General features: G+C 41.5%; 1 protein-coding gene across 1 annotated transcript; it reads right to left on the bottom strand.

Moving 5' to 3' along the window:
• Window positions 1-1,118: 1,118 nt before the first annotated feature.
• On the bottom strand, window positions 1,119-23,035 carry akap1b (A kinase (PRKA) anchor protein 1b). Its single transcript, XM_068712458.1, has 11 exons — window positions 22,769-23,035; window positions 14,965-16,562; window positions 12,358-12,482; window positions 10,677-10,803; window positions 10,445-10,572; window positions 8,890-9,067; window positions 7,979-8,129; window positions 7,004-7,071; window positions 6,765-6,838; window positions 6,611-6,676; window positions 1,119-4,730 (listed from the first exon to the last, which is right to left on the bottom strand). The coding sequence occupies exons 2-11, from the start codon at window positions 16,535-16,537 to the stop codon at window positions 4,668-4,670; spliced, it is 2,553 nt and encodes an 850-aa protein (XP_068568559.1). The 5' UTR covers window positions 16,538-16,562; window positions 22,769-23,035; the 3' UTR covers window positions 1,119-4,667.
• Window positions 23,036-23,276: the final 241 nt, after the last annotated feature.

Raw genomic sequence — 23,276 nt, 5'->3', positions numbered from 1 at the left:
CGCAATTGGTATCATGATGACAAATATATTAAAAATATTATCCTTTTATTTGGAATAGTATAGTATAAATGGCATCCTGAGGTTGAATTATTAACTAACTAATTACTAATTGATTATCTACTGTCACTGGTGTGGAAGTCTTTGTACACAGGAATCGAGAATTTAAAAGATAAATAGAAACGTTGTACTGTTCACTACATCGCCATTCTTTTTAGACACATTTTTAAGTTTATTTTGAAGGCCACATTCTTTTGTATCCGGTCTTATTTTGGTACAGCCTCTGGTCCTCAGGGCCTTTAACCAGCACAGCAGATGAGTGAACACTAGTCAGACAACACAGGCTCCAAATAAATAGCAACTTGGAAAAAGTGACATGGATTTCAGTGTGAAACTGCTCTCACTATGAGGTTAGACTTCTCCCATCATGCATTTCAGCATGTCTGTAACAATAAGCTTTCTCAGATGGGTGAAAACAGGAACGTAATAAATTATAATACCAATAATTCAGTGTCAATTACAGTCACATTTAGATATTGATGAAAGTATTATTACCGTTTTCAACATGGTGGCAAGGTCACAGAACTTCTCATTTTACAGCTACATACAGTAACATTTGTTTCAGAAGACGTTTGAGGTGAGAAATAGGCAACACTGTAACATCTTGATTTATATTTGATCAGCTCTGCCTATGTTTGACAGTTGCGTTACAGACTCGTTGGCTCTGATTGGATGGTTTCCTGCCATCGCTGCAGAATCTTGCAAATGCCATTAGGAGCACTAAAAAGGACAGAGGAACCATATTCATATATTATCTGTCTCAGGATATAGTGACGGTTTGAGTACATGTGACAAAAAGTTATTTTCATCAGATCAGTTCATCCTAGAGTCCAAGTGGATGTTTGCACCAATTTTGAAGAAATTCCCTGAAGGAGTTCCTGAGATATCGTGTTTAGAATGGAGCAGAGGGACAACCTGTAAACATAACTCCTCTGAACACGACTGTCGCCAGAAAAAAACTGTTCTCTTTAAATGTCCATTGGCCAAGAAAACTATGTGACCAAGACTTGCCATGAATCCTTTCATTTTAATGAACATGTGGGGGGAAAAAGTACAATAAACACTTTCAATAACTTTATTTTTTTTCCCTTAATAGATCTGTACAATCAACAAATCAAACTTAAGATGAGCCTAGCAAAACTGGTCTGTACATGTTAAATGCTTTTGGGCAGACGACCGTAACACCCATTTAAATAATCAAATGATGACTTGTCTAGCTATGCAAACACTTATCTCACAGCTTGAGAACATTGATTGAAAAAGGGGAGGCAGGATGAACCAGAACAAACCAAACAGAAAAAAATACCAATAATGTTCCCTTTATACCTCTTTCTCTCCAGTGTTATAGAAAAGTACAGTCAAACATCTTATTTACAGAGAAATGAACAAAACTCTAGTTCGATTAAAATGTTTTAAGGTGTGGTGAGGGTAATTTATCTGGATTTAAAAAAGGGGGACAGACGGGATCAGACAGTTTGTATGGAACAGAGAGGAAGTATGCACACAAGCCAACAAGATACAATATGGCTACTGCTCCAATTCCAGCACCAACATAAGGACACCTTCTTCAAGAACTCATAAATGTCTTTTATGTTATTCTTCGTCAAAATGCCTAATTTCCCTTACATCAGAATTGTCTCTGTTCAAGCACAATCATGCCCCTTTCCTCTATCAGCTGCCCTCAGGCCTGTTGAGTCCATAACCAACCACCTAATCAACCATTCCTGAGATACATTATTGACAAGATGTATTATTGAGGAGTTTTTAAAGTGTTGTTTACATGTGTTATGTTATGCAGAGAACATGCTCTGTTTGTAGTGGTGTTATATGGAGCACTTTAAGCCCACCCCTTTCCACATTCTGTCCTCCTAATTCAAAATAAAGCTGCCTTATTGCTTGGGTAACAGTGATTTCATTTTTCATTGAAGAGACTTAATAAAAAATAAGAAATAGACAGAGTTTATGTTATTTAGAATTACATTATTAATATTTAGAACATGATTCAATGTCTGAAAAATAGTGTAATCTATACTACAGTAGCAGACTGGACTGAAAAGAAACTTGTAGGACTGTGGGTGTCCCTGCTCAGCAGGACCTTGTTCTTCATATGTAGTTTAGCTAATCCAGAGGGGTGATTCATAAAACATTACAAGGACGGCTGAAATAGATCAAGCTCATTTACAGTTTCATAAAGTCATAATAAATCACATTTTTCTCTTAGGCTTGTTGAATTGAGGTGATCCGCGCTTCATGTCTGCGTTCTATCACCATGTTTCTATTAATACGGCCACATTAATTTTGGGTTGGGTTAGAAGAAGCCAAGCTTTTCATAATAAACAGCACTCAGGCTAACGTGACGATAGCCAGCTATAATGGTCTCATCCAGAAGACTTGGTTTGTCAAACACAGTAAAAGAATTGATTTGTTAAACTTGGATTACATTATGAGTGACACCGCGCTCTTATTTTGGAAGGAAGACATGCTTTTGAAGAAATGTAGAATTACACCCACATTGTGTTCATTCTCAAAAACTAGAAAGGTTTCCATCAGGGGCCTGTATCACAAAGTGAAATTAGTGGCTGACTGGCTCACTTCTAAGGAGGTAGCGATTACCATGGTAACATATGCTGCACTGCTACTTCAGGAGATCCAATCAAAATCTGTCAACTGTCCTTCAAACCAATCAGATCACTAGAAAAGTAGTCATCCCTCTTCCACTTTGATTCTCCTGGCCTATAGAAACAGGTTGCTCTTATTACTGTAGCCTTTTTAAATCACTGTGGGTTAAAACAGGGCTTCTAACAAACAGTAGTGTGTATCTCACTAAATACTAATCAACTGACTTCATCTGCACTTTCATTGTTTCCAGACAGTGTTGATGCATTTATACTTATTCCATCACTGCAGCTCACATTAACATGACGTATACATTGCTTGTTGATACAGGCCCCTAAAATCTGAATTATGTCAACGTTTCAGGTTTGGGTTGAGGACTTGTTGCCATGACAACTGATCCATATCATCTTTAAGCCGAAGAAGTGATGAATCATCTCATCCACATGAAGAACAAGGCCCTGCTGTCTGTGGTGACACACACAGGTGGACAGTGAGGCTGCTTTACCATGGGCTCCAATGACACACACTGGATTTAGACCAACAGTTAATATTTGGTCCATACTGACGAGCAGCACTGAAAATGAACTCTTGTGTAGCGTTTCCTTCCCACGTCAGTCAGAGTTTGGTGGTTCCCTCAAGTCCTTGTACTGAAACTCACTAACCGCATGAATCATCCTTTTCTTTGGAATTATGAAACCAGAGGACACCCATGAGACATTGACCAACATGTGAAAATGAGTCAACACAGAACTCTAGCCGCTACGCTTCCCTTCAGATTGAAATGTTTGATCATTTGTTAGTTTTGATAGATTTAAAAAAGAAGAAGAAAAAAAAGCCAACTCTGTAATGGTGCCGTTAATTAGCAACGTTTTCCAAGTAGTTTTTGTAGTACAGAATTGTCTTTTAACTATGTTTTTCTTATCTCAACTGTGGGGGTACTTAATTTGGAGGTGCTATCACACAATGGGAGTGGATCTTTACAGTTCTGTCAGTCTTTAACAAACAGCCCCTCCATAATGATCTGCATCGTCAGCGGTACGCTGTCTTGCTGACATGCTGTCTGAAAAATGCATCTTGGAAATTTTGAGTTAAGGAAATCTTGCCCAACTTAGAGCTCCAATATGAAAAACTGGTCAACTGCATTTTGTCCGGTATGTTGAAATCCCTGGCTTCTCTATATAAACGCAGTGCAAGTTGGTGGAGAAAGGCAGAGCAAAGGGAACCAGGTCTGTCCTCCGTCCTGGTTGGAGGTGGAGCTGCAGCTCTGGACGTACACCCCAGAGAAGTCCATGTCTCTTAATGAAACACTGCTGGGCAGACCAGCTGGGTGCTCCACCAGGGACCAGCCTCTGGCTTCGTCTCCTCTGTGCTATGCTGTCACTCATCAGTCTCTACAGCCTCTCTGCCCCCCACATTCTATCCAGACAAGAACCCCAAAATATCAGATAAATCTTCTTTGAAATGTAGTGAGCTACAGACGACGATAACCGAGGTGTCAATGAAACTCCAAACTGTTCACAAGTGTCGACAATTCTGATGGAGGCGTTTGTCCTTCCACACAGCACGATGATCCACAGTCAGTGAGCAAAGGCCCGGAGCAAAAATTAAGTTGGGATGTGGGAGGAAAAAAATATTGGTTGAACCTTTATTTAGTTACAATATAGATTTAAAAATGTTTTTTTTTTTTTTTTTTTTTTTTAACAAGTACCTGTTCCTTTCCTTCTTTAAGTTATTTTTGTGTACAAGAACAAGAGGGGAGGTCGTCTTATTTTGAAGCAGTGCTGTTCTTGTAGATTTTGCCTGAAAACAATTTTTAATTTCTTTTCAAAGAAATGGGGTTCGGGAAAAAATAGAACAAAAAAGAGCAATGAAAGAAAAAACAATCTTCTTAGATCCACCGGCGTGTCTGGTGGGGCTGGGACCTCAGGATGACCCGGGTCCAAGACAGCTGTTCACAAGAGAATAAGGGGATGGAGCTCAGAGCATGAAGGAGTTCAAAATCCATCCACCCAAACACCCAGGGCCCTCTCTGCTAGCGTACGGTTCACTGAAATCACCTGAAATGAGGAGAAATGGAATTGGTTAGGGCTCAACATTAAGGCTCATAATCAGCAAGCTGTTTGGGCAACAGAAAAATAAATGTGATCTTTATCCAGTACAAATATGGCATTGGGAGATCGTCATGAATGTTTAAAATCACACTGAGCTTAAAATCTGTGTTGAAATCAGTAGGAGGAGAGCTAGTTAACATTAGCTGTTAGCAGCTGGGGGGCAGCACAGTCCTGCTTGGCTACATAACGACCTTGATGACCTGTTTAACTTCCTAACACAGATTATTATACATAATAGAAACTACTAATGTCAAGAATGTAGTCATAGCAAACATTAAAATAGAAATACAATGATTTATTTTCTGATCATTTGAATTGTAGAAAACAATAAAGTGAAACGCTTTCTGCAGCCACAGTATCGGTTTGCAGAGAGCTAAAAGAAATAAAAAGCTCAACATTTTTCCCCCAGAGGACGATATTGTAGTAAAGAAACTACTACCGTCACTTTCACTGGTTGAAATGACAAATGTCACCAGCAGTAGGTCACATCAGCTGTCGATACTTCACGTAAACTCTGTAACCTGACGGCTGGTTTATGTGCTCTCTGCAGGACGATGTTTATGAGGTGACAGCAGCTTCACTCTGTGGCACCACCGTACAACAGTCAGTGGACACAGTGGGTTTTTGAGTTCCAACAACTGCAACAGAGTGATGCATCTTCCGTCTAGTGGATCGTGTAATGCCAATTTCACATTATATAGCAAAATTTTCTTTATCATATCAATAACTGAAAAGAAAAGGTGTTGAGGGCTATCTGTAATATAAAACAATGTTGCCTGAATAGCGACGTTTTTTTTCCCCGACAGCTTGTTCGTTGGTGTTGGCATGTTGAATGCATGTCCAATGAGGCGAGTCATGCCTCGGGGATAACATTTAAAGTTGTTGGTTGTTTTTGGTCCAATTGTTCAGATCCCCGTTGATTTTCATTTATTTTTCAATGGGCCTACATTTTCCATTCATGAAGATTGTGTTAGTACAACAGAATCGTACTAACACAATTTGGGGCTGTTTTTTTTTTCTCCAGTGAAAAGTCAGGCTCTCTTTGGAGGTGCAACTTCTTTCAGCTGAGACGCTTTGGTTGCTACGATATGTCATACCCGCAGCAGTGAAAACATTGGCTCTGGATGAAGCACGCAGGGAGAAAGGACAGACCTGACAGTCTATGGCTAATGAGATGTGCTGGAAACATCACGTCTCTATGCTAGGCCATCTGTCCCTCCTCCACTGTGATTGGATGGCTGGGTAAAAAGCGAAAGAGACGAGCGGAGCGTTTTACCCAAAGTTGAACATGAAAAAAAAAGAAAAAGGTGCAGCGTTCAGCTCCTCATCACGCTGCTGCCGTTTGTAGCATGATAATAGGTTTCAGAGGAATACAAGTGCATTTCATGATTATGAAATGCACTTGTATGTAACACAATCCCATTCATTTGTTATTTTCTGTTTATTGTATGTATTGATGCCATCTTTCCAGAGACAGCTGTGGAGTAGAAATGTGTATGTAAGTGGTCCATTTAAAAAGGTGTTTTGTGTGGCTGCAGGGTTTTATACCGTGAGGGAAGACGATAATATTTAGTGCACAACGGCATTGGTTAAGGCCTATATTCACTGTGCGAAAGCTCCGAAAAAGGTGAAAAAGTCGGTTTTCACAGGGGAACATTTGCGGTATGTGTACAGAAACATCTATTGACGTGTGAATTAATTGCACAAAGTAAAAACTCCCTCGCCACTGACACCCTCAACTTTAAAACTACCAGTACAGTTATACAACATAAATACCCCTAAAACTACAAGTACATGTCTCAGACGGGTGCATTGAAGCATCGTACCTCTTCTCCGACCATGTTCCACAGGTGGACCAGAGGGAGGCCTGTGTTGTTGTCGTAGTTTGACACCTTCACAGAGAGAGAGAGACACACATGGTGAGTCAGTTACAGTAGACCAACCCTCTGGAGTTCAGCTCAGTGAGGAAGGTGGTCTAACCTGTGCAAGCAATGCCACTCCTCTGGTCATCTCCTCCAGCGCTGCTGTGGCCTCTGGTGAAAAGCGATCCTCTCCTGGTAACAGGGCATTTTAAAGACACGTGAGAACAACCACAGAGGAACAACAGTTCCAGCTATACACGACCTGCAGCTTTCAGACCGCAACATGAAGACACTAGAACTACTAGCACTGCTGTTGTCAAACTGCTGTTGAAAATGGTGTATTAAACAATGTTGTACCTGGAAGTGGGGCGATGTTGTCAAGCAATACTTCAGCCCCTTGAAATGGTAGTGTTACAAAATCAGACCTGGAAAATAAAAAACTGAGGAATCAGTAAAAGAAAATCTTCAAAATCTTTCACAAATCTTCTCATCCACAATGTCCCTTAGTCAGCACTTTGTTGAACCACCAGAACGACTGCTTTGGCTGTGCCTTCACCAGCTCCACAGTGCATCTCCTCCACACTTTGGTGGGTCAATTACAACTGATGGTGGCAGTAGTGAGAAGGTCAGGGTACACTGATCAATGCTGCAACAATCACATATAGTTAGAGAAGATGTTTGGGAGTGTGATATATAGCAATTTGCATTTGAAATTCCAAAATGAAAACATTTCAGTATGATTGCACCTCAGGAGGCACAGTGCTATTTATTGACTTTGTGGAAATAAACTAACTTAGACACACTAAAGTTCTGAGTCTGACAAGAGCACAACCACAGCTACACAGCCCCCTGCCAGGGACAAGACAGAATACAGACATATTGGAGCTGTACTGGAAGAGGATGGAGACCAGGGAGCAGCACAAAGTGTGTGCAGCTCTCTGTTTCTGGAATATTACCAGCACGATAGTGAATTGGCTCAAAATTCAGGACCACCACCACCAACAACAACCCCGAGGTCTCAAACGTTTCTCTTTAAAACTTGTTTTAAAGAGAGATATTACAATATAAAGTTAATTTACTCAAATTTGTGTGAATATACACAGCGCAGTGGTTACCTGGACAAAGATTAGACTTGGTCCTGAACTGAAACTAAATTCCATAGATATATGTATTTGAAACATATCTGGTCTAGAACTAGTCTAAATTCCAGAGAAGGCCCCTGGTGGAAGAATTTGGAATGCTTCTCCCACAGCGACCGCTACAAAGCATTTTCAGAGAAGCACTTGCATCCTGTTTGTTTGTATTGTAAATGGTGAGACCTCCAACACTCACCGTATTTGCCGCAGTGAGTCGATCTTAACTCGGTCGTAGCCTCCATAGTCGACGTATCTGATCTCCACTTCATTAGTTTCCTTATAGAAGGTGATGACCTGAGCTCTCCACCAGGCTTCCTCCGCCGCAGGAGCTGCACAGATCACACCCACTGGAGGACAAACACAAACACAAAAACGATTCTTTTTCAGAATATTCAAATTAAAAAATAATTCCAAAACATATTAAAATGATAAAGTTTAACTGGGATTAGGATTCCTATTTCAGTGATTTTGTATATATATTTTTTCTATATCTGTTTTTTTCTACTTTTGTATTGGTTGATTGTTCAAATATTCACAATGAAGACAAATGTTCCTTTGTTGCTGCATTTTGTGTCCAAAATAGAATTATTAGCAATTGTCCCTTGGCTGAGATTAGTTTTGTTTCGCTGACCTTCTTTATGGGGCCACAACCTGTTGCATATTTTAGACATTTTTCTTCAGCATTTGGTGAACCGAAACTATATCAAAACATCTGTTTAAACTCTCACACAACTCTTCAGAATAATCCACATGTCATTTATCCATCATGTGCTCATTACTTCACAAACAACCTATAGTTTTACTGTTCATTTACTTCAATCCATCAAGACTTTTTGTTTTTAGGATGCTCTGTTCACTATGGAGGCATGAGAGAAAATCAACACGAGGTGAGTAGGATAAAATAGATACGACTGTGGTGTTAGCTAGGACTCAAACACCAGTTCCTTAAATATAATATAATATAATATAGGTGCAATTTAATTTTTTCTCTCAAATTTTCACAATGCAGCTAGGCATGTTTACTGTCGCTGAAGATGCCGTTCTAGCTGCCCGTGGAGTGTAAGGTTTCCTGAAGTGCAGACACATCATCAGTGTGGCCATGGTTACCTTCAGCAGGTGAGGGCAGGGCAGGGGTGCCCGGCTGCGAGTAGCAGAGGAACATCTGCTGGTCGAGGCTGCGCAGAGCGTGGTAGGTGGGATGGGTGTGCTGCTGGACAAAGACGTGACCGGCTGACACGATGTTCACCACGATCACCTCAACGGTCACTCCACTAGGGAGCAGGAGCTGAGGACACAAATGACACGAGAGGAAGTGTTACTCTTCCATGATCCAGTGTGCATTCCCTTTGGCTAAAACCTACACTTCATCACTGAAAATAATACTGCATCCTAAATTATTATTAATGAGACCAGTGCAGTGCCAGAGTGCACAGAACAAGCTGAACTTTTTCTGCAGTGAAATGCACCGTTATCCAGGCAGAACCCCTTGTAGGATGTAGCTTGTTATGTTATGGTCAGTGGTTGTAGAGTCCTGTCTGAAATGAGAATAAAGCCATGTGTCCAATGAGCATTGGAAGTGGACGTTGTGGTTTGTACCGACTCTTCTCACCACGACCCTGTAGCAGACTCCTGTGGTGTTTTGCCATGTGTCTACTGGGACTTCAGAGTCCGCTTACCGAATCAGAATGCTGTTGAATCCCATAATCAAACCGTTTTAGGTAATTTGTTTGGTGAGGAAGGAAGACAAGTAATGAAGACAAATATGAACTATTTATTTAAATCGCGGCATCCGACCTTAACCGCACGGATTCCAACGGGCTGAGGGTATATAGCTGCTTTCATTGACCTTATCCCGACTCATTTGACTGCTCCCTTTAAATGACTGTGGTTGTGCCACAACATACAGCATCATGTTCTGTTTAACATCATCTTATCACAATCACTAGGACTGTACTGAATAGCTTAAAGCTTCATTCTACAACCTCAAAGCTTTGAATGTAACAAAGTACAAAGACTTTGGGTACATTTCCATAACGTTAACTTCTCTTACCACGTTTTGGTGAGCAGACATGTGGAGAACAGAGATGTTCTCCATATGTCTGCTCCACATGTCACCACCATGGAAAAGAGACGTAAAAATGGTTTGTAACAAAGAATTCAAGATTCACTGGTGCTGATTTGGGACATACCACTCTACCAGAAACATCTCTGAATCATTCTAGAGACTATTTTGAAAACATCTTAGTTCTGTTAAAACGACATTTTAATCAGTGTAGGAAAAACCAGTCGATCATCCTTCAATTGTTGATAAATGATCCAAAAGCCAGTCGTCACAAGACTACCACATAACCGAAACTATTATAGAAGTTAAGGAACTAAAGGCATGGTTAACACTTCCCACTAGTTGTTCATAGGTTCTTATCACATTTGAGTGTTTGACAAGTTCACTCTGCAGAAGGACAAATAAAGAGATGCAAAATTTGCTGAGAAACTAGTACGTGATAAACTCCAACTAGCACTGTGATGTGGCTATAATGTCTTTGAAGCCTGGGTGGACATATGCCCTAATCTTTAGCCTCACTCTTCTGCCAATATATTGTAGGCTAAATATCTGTCCACTTCAGTAATGGTGGCACAGAGCAGCCAGAGAGCCCACCCTTACCCAGGAGGTCATGGGAAGTGATGGCAATGTTAGTGGGGGCGGCGGCGGTGCATAGAGGTTGGTCATGTCCAGATCTTTAAACTTCTTCCCAATCAAGGACAAGGCTTTGTCAACCTGCTGCTGCGTACCTGGAGAGAAACACAAGTGGTTCAGAACAGCACTGACAAAAAAACATGGATGTCAACAGCTCCTTTCAAATACATGAAGATTTTTATTTTTAGATTTGACTCACCCTCTATGTGGCAGATCTGGAACTCCTGTGTATAAGGCAGGGTGGAGATGTAGATCTTTGCGCCAGAGTTCTGCTTCAGGAAACTCACATATCTTCCCTGCTTCCCTATTAACCGCCCCACAAGATGCTGGTACGGGAAGACAAGCAGGAATGACAGGAACGTGTTAAAATAACAGTTGATTCATACAAAACTGTAGTGGTAACATTTTATAAGAATGTGAAGCAAGCCCTGAAAGAAAATCTAAATCCTGTTTGAGAGGAAAACATAGAGGCCTAACGGCTACTTTAAAGGTTACTCTGAGAGACTCCAGAGTTCAGTGTGAATACACCTGCATACTCCCACAAACAGCACTGGCTCTACATACCCCATAATGCTGTCAACTCTGGAAAACTATTAGCTCCAGGTATATTTCTAGCACGAGTCAGCATATGCAAGAACAACTTTCCAGAGACAGATTCTAGCCTATTAAATTCTATTAAAATGGATGAGGCTGGCGTTACTCTAGATCAGGAGTCACTGATAGGTGGACTGCGATCCGGATCTGAACCCAGATCACGTTGTATCCGGACCTGGACCTCAAACCAATAGATAATTGAGAATCGTTACATTTTGACAGAGCGCTTCTATTTGAACCTGCGCAGCTTTTCCAAAAAGTGGACAGAGACCAGAGTCTTTAATAGACTCTTAAATGTAATTCTTCCCACAACCAGTTTAAATCCTGTGTCTCATGTGTTCAGAGACCGTGACTATTAGTTACAGCAGCAATGTGAAGCGCTACTAGGAGACAAAGCATAAATCTTTTGAGCAAAAGTACCCACTCACATCCAAAATGAAGACACAGAAAACCTTAGAGCCCAATATGATCAGAATCCTAACACATGAATTCATGCCCAACAAAGATGATAACAGAGAGGAATAGAGCTAAAACAAGAGGTTTAATAACCACAGATGAAGTCCGTGCTCACAAATTTCTCTTTTTAGAAGATGAGAAGAATATAATATTCTGGCTTTTGTGATTGACATCACTTCCCTTTGAATTAACTGAATTTAAAACTGCAGAACAATTCAGTTCATTTCATTGTTTCTAAAATTAAGTTTAGGAAACTAGTTTAAGCTGTTATGTAATTTATTCTTGAACGCATCCCTGATTGTACTTAATATTAGACATTTATTTATTATCAATCTTTGCCCTTTGACCTGGACATGCTTGCCACCCTATACTGTAAATCAATAACTGGTTGACTGTGTCACCATCAAAAAAGAGGAAAGCACCATTGACCTGACTAGAGTAGCATGAGTGTTGTTGTCTGCCACTGTCTGCTCTGATACTACCAGTCAAACATGTTCAAACCCACACATGCAATACAACCCCAACATTGGAGACTGATACCAATATTGACATTCTTTTTGGATTAAAACTGAAATTAGCCAAAATGTTGTGCCTATATTCCATTTCATGAAACATGATCAATGATCCACAACATCAAATATGAACTTGTTTATACAAACTTTAGCATTTTGTTAGAATGTAAAAGCCTTTGTTATTTTTAAATATTCCACTGACACTGGAACAGAGGAAGCTGCTTGGTTCCAGTTCACACTGACGGGACTTCTCTGGTGAACTGGTGCACGGCGTGAAAGGGGTTGATATCATGTCCCACTGACTTTGTACTGACTCACCTTGGGCACCTCGATCTCCCAGATGACCAGCTCAGAGCTCGAGGAGGCAGCGTGGTTGGTCTGGCTTTCCCCAGCACCCATAGTGCAGCCGCTGTCCACCGAGTCCATACTGTTCACATCAGATCCTAGACACAGAATCATCACCACCGTTAATATTTACAGCAACATTAGACGTTTTCTACATCGCGTGTAGACTGCGTCATAATCAAAGCTTTCCATCCCCTAACAACTGCTTTAGATTAGAGATGCACCGCTATCGATACCATCATCGGTTGATACTGTGCTCATGTACTCGTAAAACTACTCCTGTATGCATTGTTGTGGAAACATGCAGCCCTTGTCCCAGTAAGTCTCCCCTGCATTAACTAGATTAGCTGTGAGGTTGTCCGCTGTGTGTCTGCCTGGTGTACTCTGTCACGGTTTCAACTAGTGTGTTGCAAGCTCCGCATTACTAATAGTAGTAGTAGTAGTATTAAGAGTAATATAGCTGCTACGTTATAGCTGTGAACGTAGCAGTGCAGCGTGTGTACAGTTTATTTGTCAGTAAATTAATACTTCAACTCCTAAAGATTCAAGGTCAGTCCCACACCTGCTTTGTCTCAGCCAGCAGAGAAGTTTACAACAAAAAACATTTAGCCAATCGTGCGTGCTTTGCTGATCAATGGACTGTACTTGCATAGCGCTTTTCTAGTTTTCAGACTTTAACACTACACGTCATTCACCCATTCATACACTGATGGCAGGGGCTACCATGCAGGGGTCCACCTGCCCACCAGGATCTACCTAAGCATTCAGGGTTAGGTGTCTTGCCCAAGGAGGAGCCAGGGATCGAACCTCCGATCTTCTAATTGAGGGACGACACCGTCTACCTTCTGAGCCACAGTCACTTGTGCAAACATATCGGTGGTGGGTAGGGTTCACTTTTATTTACATGTTCACAGATGTATTGATAAAGTATTGGCTTTGTATTATTTTATTGCATGTACAGTAACAAGTGTCGTTACCGTCAACTCAAGTATACTTCACCACAGCGGTGTCTCTGCTCATGCCTGTCTGTGTTTGTATGTTTGTGCGTCTATGTGTGCATGTTTGTGTCCATCTGTGTTTGTGTCTATGGATGTGTGTGTCTATGTGCGTGTGTGTCTTTATGTATATGTGTGTTGTAATGGTAATTTTTTACCTAGTATATATTTCTACTCAGTATATTGTATTCATGCATAAGTTATTTTGCTCTGGACTTTGTTGAACTTCACCGTGTCTCTGTTGTGCAAAAGAAGGATTCTCCCTTGCCTGTTCACATAGATAACTAACTGTGTTGTATGAGAATGTTCCATGCCAAGGCCTCTGGGCTGCTTGTTTTGGTTGCTGGCCGTTTGTTTTTGAATGTTGTTCCTATCAGTCTGAGACCAAAAGTCTGAGACTGAAATGTCTGTAACGTTGGCCATCGGCCCCCACCTTTGCTCATTCTGTATAAAGAAAGCTTGTTCACTTTTTTCGCGTTCTTCCTCACGGAGACTGTACGCATTCTGTTGTGATGATTGAACCTTCTCTGCGCAGAGAATAAATACTTAAAAGACAACCTGGTTTTTGATATTATGTATTTCAGCATGAAAAGACTCACGCAGAGCGGGTATAGGAATATTTTCCACCACAGTGTGTATTTGTGTATATGAGTCTATGTGTGTGTTTATGTATATGAGTATGTGTGATTGTGTCTTTATGTGTGTGTGTTTATGTATATGAGTCTATGTGTGTGTGTGTGTGTGTGTGTGTGTAGTTGGAGGAGCTCAGCCCGACAGAGAGCAGAGCAGATGTGCGCTGCAGCTTGATAATAAATGGCATCAAAACATTATAATAAAAAGCACCAGTAACTTCTGGGCGTATCAATACTACGATCCTCATTAATTTAGCAGGGGGCCCGTTTGATACCGGGTTTTGAAACGCATCTCTACCTTCAGATAACATAACACGCAAAAGGCTCTCTCTCGAGCCAGTGTCCATTCTGGGCTGCTGTAGAAACATGGCGCTCCCCATGTAGATATAAATGTTTTTTTCAAAGCTAAGGAAAACAATGATTCTTTGTTTTTAGTGATTATACACTTAAAACATAGTTATGAATATTATATTCAATATCTTCCAATCAATTAAAATACAATCTTTTGGTTTTATGCAAATAACCACAATATAAAACTATAACAAAGTAAAAGAACAACAGTTGAAACTTTTTTACACTGACTTTAAAGCGGTTGAAAACATTTTTGGGCTGCGCTCCCAGGATGCAGGGTTACTTGTGGTTCCTAGAGTCAAAAGTAGAACGGTAGGCAGAGCCTTCCGCTATCAAGCTCCTCTCCTCTGGATTCAGCTACCAGTTTCAACCAACCTCTCCACATTTAAGAGCAGGCTGAAGACTTTGTAAGGGCAGACAAATTTGACTTGGGGGGCCGATGCCAATCATAAGTATTTAGGGGGCAGCCCTAAACAAATGGACGATATGTCAATGCCCGATTTATAAAACGCTCAAATATCAGTATTGACCTAAGTAATGCAGTATCAGTGTGGCTGTACTCTGCAACACCAATACAGAGAATCAACAGATTGATGCCTCACCTCCAGACTGGTCCGTCTCCACCTCACATGTCCCGTGAGCTCCATTCCTGAGGCCCATTCCATTGAGCCTCTTTCTCATCTCACACACAGCCACCAGGGAGTTTTCTTCAGTTGCCTCCGTGGCAGTCTCCAGAGATTGGGGCTGTGTGGCTTCGTTCTCTGACAAGTCTGTAACCTGGATCACATCAATTTGGTTTTTGAACATGCTGTTCTGGAGGTCCTCATTGCTGATGCCATCCTCAGAGTGGCATGTGCTGCAGGCCGAGTCGTCGGCCAGCACTGCTGCTTCATCACCTTTCAGTTTCATGTTTAGCAAAAGGGTACTTTGTGCTGCTTGATGCGAGGATGTTAGCCAATGGCCTCTCTGTGCATGGTTTGTCTGATGAACCCTGTGACTGACCTCAATCGGCTCCCATACTGGAGCCGAGGAGCATCCGTTCGGCATCCCTTGCTCTCTGGCCTCTCTAGACTCATTGCCTATCTGAGAGGGGGTAGTCAGTAGCTGTGCTGCTGCGATTGGCTCCTGTTGGGAGCACAGTCTGCCGCTAGCCAGTGGTGTGCTGCTACTGCAGCTGGGCTGTGTGGCTTGGCAGCTGGTGACACCAAGGATCTCCTGGGTAGCTGCTGAGATGACCTCAGTTATGAGTCCAGCCGCTAATCGCTCCAGATCCTGCTCCTCTCCATGGCCGCTGTGTACCTGGATGTCCTCTTGGGTCTCTGATATAGTGGTGATGTCTTGGACCGTTGTCAGGGCTGTGGAGGTCGGGGTTAGGGAGGTAGGTGTGCTGGTTAGAATGTGTTGGTGGAACTCCTGCGCTGAAGGGGGTGTCTCTAGACAGTCTCCCTCTGATGGTATCACTCTCTGCACTTTGGCTGGGGTGGCTGCACAAACAACCAGCTCATCTTGCGTATTAACAGTGCTGTAGTGCTTTGCAACTTCCCCTTCTGGCTCCGGCCTCTCTGCATCAGAAAGGTGTGTTGGTGTGGGGGAGGAGCTGGTGACTTTGGTAGACTGGCAGGACAAAATTACCTCTCCTACTGTGGCTTCTGGAGCACAGGCTGGATCTTTGACTAGGTGCTTCTCTAGCTCTTTTACCAAGGCAGGCGTTGAGTTTTTCTCTGGGTCTGTGTGGTCTGTCAATGACACCTGCAGACTGTCTTCTTTGCCAGGTGATAGCAGAGTCGAGACTGAGGGTTTATGGACTTCCTCTTGTTTTATTCTGTCAAGCTGAGGGGCAGCTTCTTCAGAATTGGGTTTCATTGAAGGTGTTGCTTCAGTGCCGTGGACATGGATTTGGGATATATTCTCATGTTCTGTTCTCAGGTTACTGACGTTTGGTGGTCTGTGGGTGGGGCTTTCTGTGTCATTTGTGGGTGATACAGTGCCTTTCTCAACCAAACCGTTGCTACCCTCTGCTGGAGATGCTCTAAGACCCGGAGCTGTTGGAGCCCCGTCTGGGCTGTCATGGCTGATGAGCCGCTCTTTCTTCCGCGATATGTACCACCACCAGCCGATCAGTGCAAGGACTCCGGGCAGTGTGTAGGGCACAACAGAGCGAAACCTCAGCGGCATTTCCTCAGGACACTAACAGCTACACCTGAAAGACACACATATTTGTATTAGTGAGGGAAAAGTGGTCTGGATCTGCCTGTTGATTGCATGCTGATGGAAGGGTTAAGCTTTAGTCATTCACTAGGACTGGACCATACACTGTGAAAGGTATTCTGTTTTCAATGTTGGTAATCAGATATACTTTTTTACATATATGGATAAGAAACACGCTTAAAAACACACCAAACCTTTTGAAAAATGCTTATTTTTCAATAACAAAAAAAAGAAGTATACAAACAACGATACTATAGAATAACAATCCTTAACAATTAATGCATTTAATTAAATTGAAGGACAGGTGTTGCAACGCGATGCCGGCAGAATCCTAACAGAGTCACGTCATGAGCTGAGCTGAGCTTAGCTCGAGCGCTCGTCGCCCGTGTTCCTCTGTAACATGAACGTCACATTTCTACTGTTCATCTTGTTACCTTCGCAACGAATGATAAAATAATTGCGATGTGTAAAATCTTGTTTCTGCATATTATCAATTCCAGCTGAACGGTTCATCTTATTTAAAGCTTTTACACTACCAAATCATATTGTTTGGAAAAAGAATGAAATGGAGAAAGAACACTGACTGGGTTGAAAGTCTTAGAGTTACAAAAGGGTCAGCGTGTACTAGGAAACCAGCCCCAACAGAAGACACTGGAACAGCCCTCTGCATACCCAATTCTTGGTGTGCCGCCTAACAGGAGGAGACTCTCTGTCCATGTTAAAAAAAGGACATGGGCACATGCCTTTCCTTAACAAACCTGCCTCCACCAGGAGGAATGCATCACATGATCTGGATGTCATGCTCACACACACACACACACACACACACACACACACACACACACACACACACACACACACACACACACACACACACACACACACACACACACACACACACACACACACACACACACACACATCTATATATGCATCTATTTATAGATATATATGGACTTTTGACCTCTATGGCTGCTGACACTCCCACCTGCTCTTTATAATCAACTGTTGGCCCTCTGCAGGATCCAGGGATATACTAAGAACATTAAATAGGCAATCGCAAACATTTTCATTTAAATAAATGTCTGTTAAGTTCCTGTCGCCAAAGGAGGCAACACAATGGTGATTGAGCATACGTCTTACTAATGAAAGGATGGCAATATTTTTATATTTGCAGTATTACAAACTGGGAGTCTGTGGCGACACTACTGTAAAAAAACAAACAAAAAAAAACGCTGTATTACAGTTTCACTCCATTGTACACACACACAAAAAATGTAACTATGCACACAATTCTGAAAAATGCCCAAGACTCCAGACTGCTAACGCTAAGCACGATTCCATGGTTTTCACTGAAATAGAAATCTTCAGGATTGCCACATTAAATAATAGAACGAGCTGATGAACAGCAATAAGAGACTCTCCTGTCAACATTTAGGCTAATGGGTGCAGACACATGAATGTGGCCCACGTCTTGAATAATGCAGTCATGAAGACTCATTCCCAAAGAGGTGGGACAGAGTCTACCATCCTCAGGGTGATACGAGGACACATTTAATGTCAAGCCCCGTCTCTCCTAAGAGAGATTCACACTTGATCAGTACTTGTTCCAGTCCTGATAATGATATCTGGGCTTTTGGTAGGAAAAGGCAATCGGGAGAAAATCAAAGATCACAATATGTTTGACCAAATACCTCAATATCGATATTGCAACAATATTCTAGGGTTGACCATTGGTGCTTTCACAAAAATATTTATGAGATTTTTGATAATCATCAGTAATGTGGAATAATAATGAATAATAAATGGTTATAGGGAAATAATAGAACAGCTAACAGAGTCTGGTAAGTTCAGAAAATGACATCACGTTACTGTACCTTTAAAACCAGGGAAAGAGAACACTTCTGCCATATTACAATATTATGATGGCCAAAAGCTAAGGCAACATTCAGTCTCATATGCCCAGCACTAGCTTTGGTATCAGCTAATACTGATCTGATACCAGTGTTTAATTAATAAGCCTCACTCTGTGGAAGTGACCATTCTTTACATGTAAGTCAACATCATGCTTGACTTGAGCATTGCTTTCCTTACTTTCTGAAACAAAATGTTCAAAGATATTAGGGATTGATTGTATTGTCTCTGTCCCGGGAGCAGAAGCACACAATCCCGATCAATCCTGGGAAATTTAAGGTTCAGCTACAGTCGACACACATCGGGCATCTTTCAAGCAACAAGGATACATTTGCATATACCTATGGATTCTCAACCTGACCGCATAAACTTGACACAGGAAACTACATTTTTAACTTCTGAAATAATCATTGAAGTTGTGCTGATTTTCCTTGTGCGTAAATACGTACAGTGCCTCTCTGCAGATCTGCTCTCTGCAATGTTCACATTTTCGAGAATGTACCGTAGTTAATATTTTCCTCATCGATGATGTATCATTTAAATCCGTTGCGGATCATAAAACTCACGGTTCGGACCGCATCACGGATCAGATGGGATCCGCTCTAAAGAAAAAAGGGAGCAAATAGAACTTTAAGAGATGTCCCCATCACATTTTTTGTTGGATACCATTTGCCAATCAATATCGGCTGATATAGATTGTTTTTGTGGTTATGTTTTGTAATAGCAGCTGGTCTACAAGGCTCCAGACAATTTCTTCTCACCACCGTCCCAAAAATGATATCAACTGCTCTGAGGTCAGTGTAAACCATCAAACCATGAGGGGGGATCTGTACAGTTCAACTACGGTTCGTTACATCATTAACTTCACCCATCTGCTATTAATCAGAATGTTGATTCTTATGACTCACCCCGCTCCATCTGCGGATCACTGCATGTGTAATGCACAAGTTAAAGGAACTGACAGGGTGGCATTTCACTGGAGTTCTACCTTGTCCAATATTTAGCATGCATGTGCATTTTTGGTTTATGTCTAGAAAATAACTAGTTTTCCCCTTTTCACGTTCTATTTCCCAAAAAAATGGATGTGTATTCCCAGGAATCTTGTTTCCTGGGATAAAACCCTAATAGATGCGAATATACTGAATTGTTCTTTATTTTTAAAATAATAAATCCTGCAACTTGGTAAGAAATCTTCACATTTAACAGAAATTAAAATTCAAGTATAAACCTTTTTAATGCTGCAACATTTCTTAAAAACTTTTAATAAATCGGTCCTGTTGTCACTGATACCCAATGTAGCTATGATAACAGTACATCCACTAATCAATACTTGATCAATCATTACAAATATTTTGAAATATATATTTACACTATATTTATAATTGACCCTGGTTATTTTACAGCACAACCCAATTTAACTAGGTCATTAATTACAAATCAAAGACTTAACAAAAAATGATTGTATTTAAAAAACACATTCACTCAAAATTGCTGCTCTGGCTTTAATTTTAATCAAATGTCCGGAAATATGAATTCAGATAAGACTTGCAGGTCATTTTAAACAAAGCGTAAGCAAACAATTGATAGAACTGTAGCCTGCAAATATCTTTATCAAGCATAAAAATTTAATTAACTTTCCCTGAGCTCCAAGAATACAATCATATCCATGTGATAAGGTTGAGTTGTAGGTGCAGCATGTTCAGTGTAATGCCATTCTGACAAGTCAGCAGTTCAGTCCTGCAATGACTAATATCATCTGTGATGTTAAATGTACCAAACGTAACACAATTCAATATTAAATCAGCAACTGAAATGTGTCCACGTGGACACCTAAAGGTCAGCAGAGAGGTCCTGATGAGCCTGTATACTGTACATGTATACAATTATACCGTACATGTGCCTATGCAATGGTGGCCCACACTCCGTTCACCTTGTGAAGGTTACTAGAGCAGTCCAGCAGTCAAACTAATCGTGAGCTCTCTCCACAGGTCACACGTGTTCATTGGTGCTTTCCTTCATGATTCAGCTGACCTTGGCTCCACAGAGGGGAGTGGTCAGGCGGTATTTACATGTCACAAACCCTACTGCTGAGCAAGGCAACCTAAGCAGCTACGGAGCAACTGTGGTATACACTTCATACTAGCAACAACACCCTGCACTAGATATATGTGGCATCTTAGCAGTCCAGCAGACTGTAGAGCACACCAAAACTTGACTGACTGAGTGTGTGAGTGTGTGTGTGTGTGTGTGTGTGTGTGTGTGTGTGTGTGTGTGTGTGTGTGTGTGTGTGTATATATATATATATATATATATATATATATATATATATATATATATATATATATATATATATATATATATATATATATATATATATATATATATAAAAAACTATATATCGGAAACTCAGATCGAAAGAGTGACATTTTTTAACCATTAACGCCGATGTGGGAGTTGCGTGTAAATTGTACAGTGGCCCTGATTACCGCACAGTTACACTTCAGGAGACTTCCAGGAGCCTGTGTGTGTCAGTACGCCGTCTAATGCTGCATGCAGTTTGGTAAACGACAGGACCCCGAACGTACAGGGGCTCCACTGCTAGAGCCAAGTTTGAATCAACCAGCGTTGATGTTAGCCACAACTAGCTACAGGCTAATCCTTCAATTTAACTGACCGAATCAAAGATCAGCGAGAATCGTATGATTGCATTTTACAATCCCATGACACGAAGATCCTTTTCACTTTTAACTGACGGAGTTGTCGTATATTCACGAGGGGCATAATACCAACTTTAAACGACCTAATGCAAAAACATTTAGCGTTAGCTAACGTTACGTGCTAATAACCCACACTGAGACGTAGGTTATGTGTGGCTCACAACACGTGCCGTGTTTAGATTATGAACGCTATTTTACAAGACCGCGTCGTGTAACGTTCCGACCATTTCATCGCAACAGACCGGTGCATGAGATGAGCTAGTTGGCTAGCAAGTTCCGTTACACACAGACCCCAACGTGAAACTGCACTTAGCATTCTGGTATTTTAATGCTTCCTCACAGTGAGGTAGCGGAGGGTACGTTATGCTTACACTATGCATATCAAATAAGACTCGAGGCTTTTTATTCCTAATTCACGGGAGTCCATTTACCTTTGCATACCGCAACAAACAAACACTGCTGTTGCTAACATGTTATAATATACAGTCTATGAGAAAATAAACGGATGTGCGATAAGTTAGCAAGCAATGACAACAATTCACAGAAACTAACTTAATATGTACCGCTAGGTGCCTCAATTGAATGACGAACTTGTCAGAGAACACCCACACACAAACTTATGTCCAGAACTAAAACGCACAACGTTTAGCCTGTAGAGATGGACGTGTGGACCAAAAGATGTATACTGGAGTTTGGCTCAACATGGACTGGAAATAAATCCAGTAAGTCGCCAGAGGTGGTTGTGACCTAACGCTAACGTTACACTACTGGGAATAAAGCATGGCTGGTTGGGAGGCCGCAGTGCATGATACAAAGTATGAAGTTAGCAGGCTAGCCCCGCACAGTGGTTACAATGCTAAACCGTCTATGAAGATAAACACGCACATTACACTATGATGAGTCGGTTACACAATTAAATCCTCGTGTATATCGCCACTTTAGAGTTTCATTTCAGCGACTGACCATCGCATTAGGTCACCACATAAAGGCAATGCATCACACAGCTTCAAACGCAACCAAATACACCAGTGAGGGCTTGTCCCAAACTGACGCAGGGTTTAAGGACGCTTCTGGAGTGCTTCTGTCCTACATGGGCCTCAAACCTTCGTGTTAGCTTACTAGCCGGCCTGGCGAAAATGATAGCTAGCTACCTTACATTCTTACCACTGCCAATCTATGAGCATTTGTTACTTTTCAAGGAACATGACACTGTTGTTAGTTAGTGCATGGAGACCGCACAAGAAAAGGAATTATGGTAATCTAAGTTACACAACAGGGAGAGAAGCTAGCTTGAGTGTGCCGACTGTTAAATTGCAGAAAGATGTGCAGGCTGTTCAATGACATGGGATTACTGCGCTCTGTCGATCAAACAGTAAACCCTAGACAGTTTGCAGAGATGAGTGGAAATGTCAACGAATGTAATTTTGTACACAGTGCGAGTGTTGCACCCCTGCGAGTTCATTTGAACTAAGTCACGCTGTGTGACCATGATGCAGATGGCTATAGGCTTGCATGGTCTTTCCCCTTCATTGCTGCATGCGCCTCCAGAGTTTTTTCATTTACTTACAGTGTTTTAGGGTCCTCGGTGCCGCCACGATGAGAGCGATAGTGATAATGTGAGTTTTTCAAACGTGTCCCTGAAGAAAGTCAGTCTCTCTTCCCCACGTGTAGACAGACGAGCACCAGTCTAAAAAAACAGACTAAACAGCTGGTCAAGTCTCGCGATACTCAGGCGTTGAAGTCGTTTGTAGTCTCGCGTTAACTAAGAATGCAGTAAAGTCACCTATTTCAGACATGCGTCCCTTTACGTTGATCTGATGGCTATATAACATGATGGTGTCATGTCTAAATCAGCGCCCTGGTCACTTCTACGTCAGAGACGAGTAGGCATTATTACTAAGTCCACATCACTTCCGTCATGACGCAAACGCCCTGAGATCATTATCAAGGGTGCAACAGCACAAGGTTAGAGAGAGAGAGAGAGAGAGAGAGAGAGAGAGAGAGAGAGAGAGAGAGAGAGAGAGAGAGAGAGGCTGGGCAATTCAAATTTTCAATCGCGATTAATCGCATAATTT

Source organism: Cebidichthys violaceus, unplaced genomic scaffold, assembly GCF_023349555.1.
Source record: "Cebidichthys violaceus isolate CVI_PGR_0920_01 unplaced genomic scaffold, fCebVio1.0.p SCAF_1, whole genome shotgun sequence".
Taxonomy (NCBI): Eukaryota; Metazoa; Chordata; class Actinopteri; order Perciformes; family Stichaeidae; genus Cebidichthys; species Cebidichthys violaceus.
Note: the sequence above shows the minus strand (reverse complement) of the source record. Positions and strands in the feature narration are given on the sequence as shown.

What these genes read in the sequence shown, in the direction of transcription:
- akap1b (XM_068712458.1), bottom strand. Translation starts at nt 16,537, where the DNA reads ATGCCGCTGAGGTTTCGCTCTGTTGTGCCCTACACACTGCCCGGAGTC. An exon ending in CCAGATCTGCCACATAGAGG is followed by an intron (nt 10,573 to 10,676) that starts GTGAGTCAAATC and finishes GTTTCTCTCCAG; the next exon opens with GTACGCAGCAGCAGGTTGAC. An exon ending in GGAACATGGTCGGAGAAGAG is followed by an intron (nt 4,731 to 6,610) that starts GTACGATGCTTC and finishes TCCTCATTTCAG; the next exon opens with GTGATTTCAGTGAACCGTAC.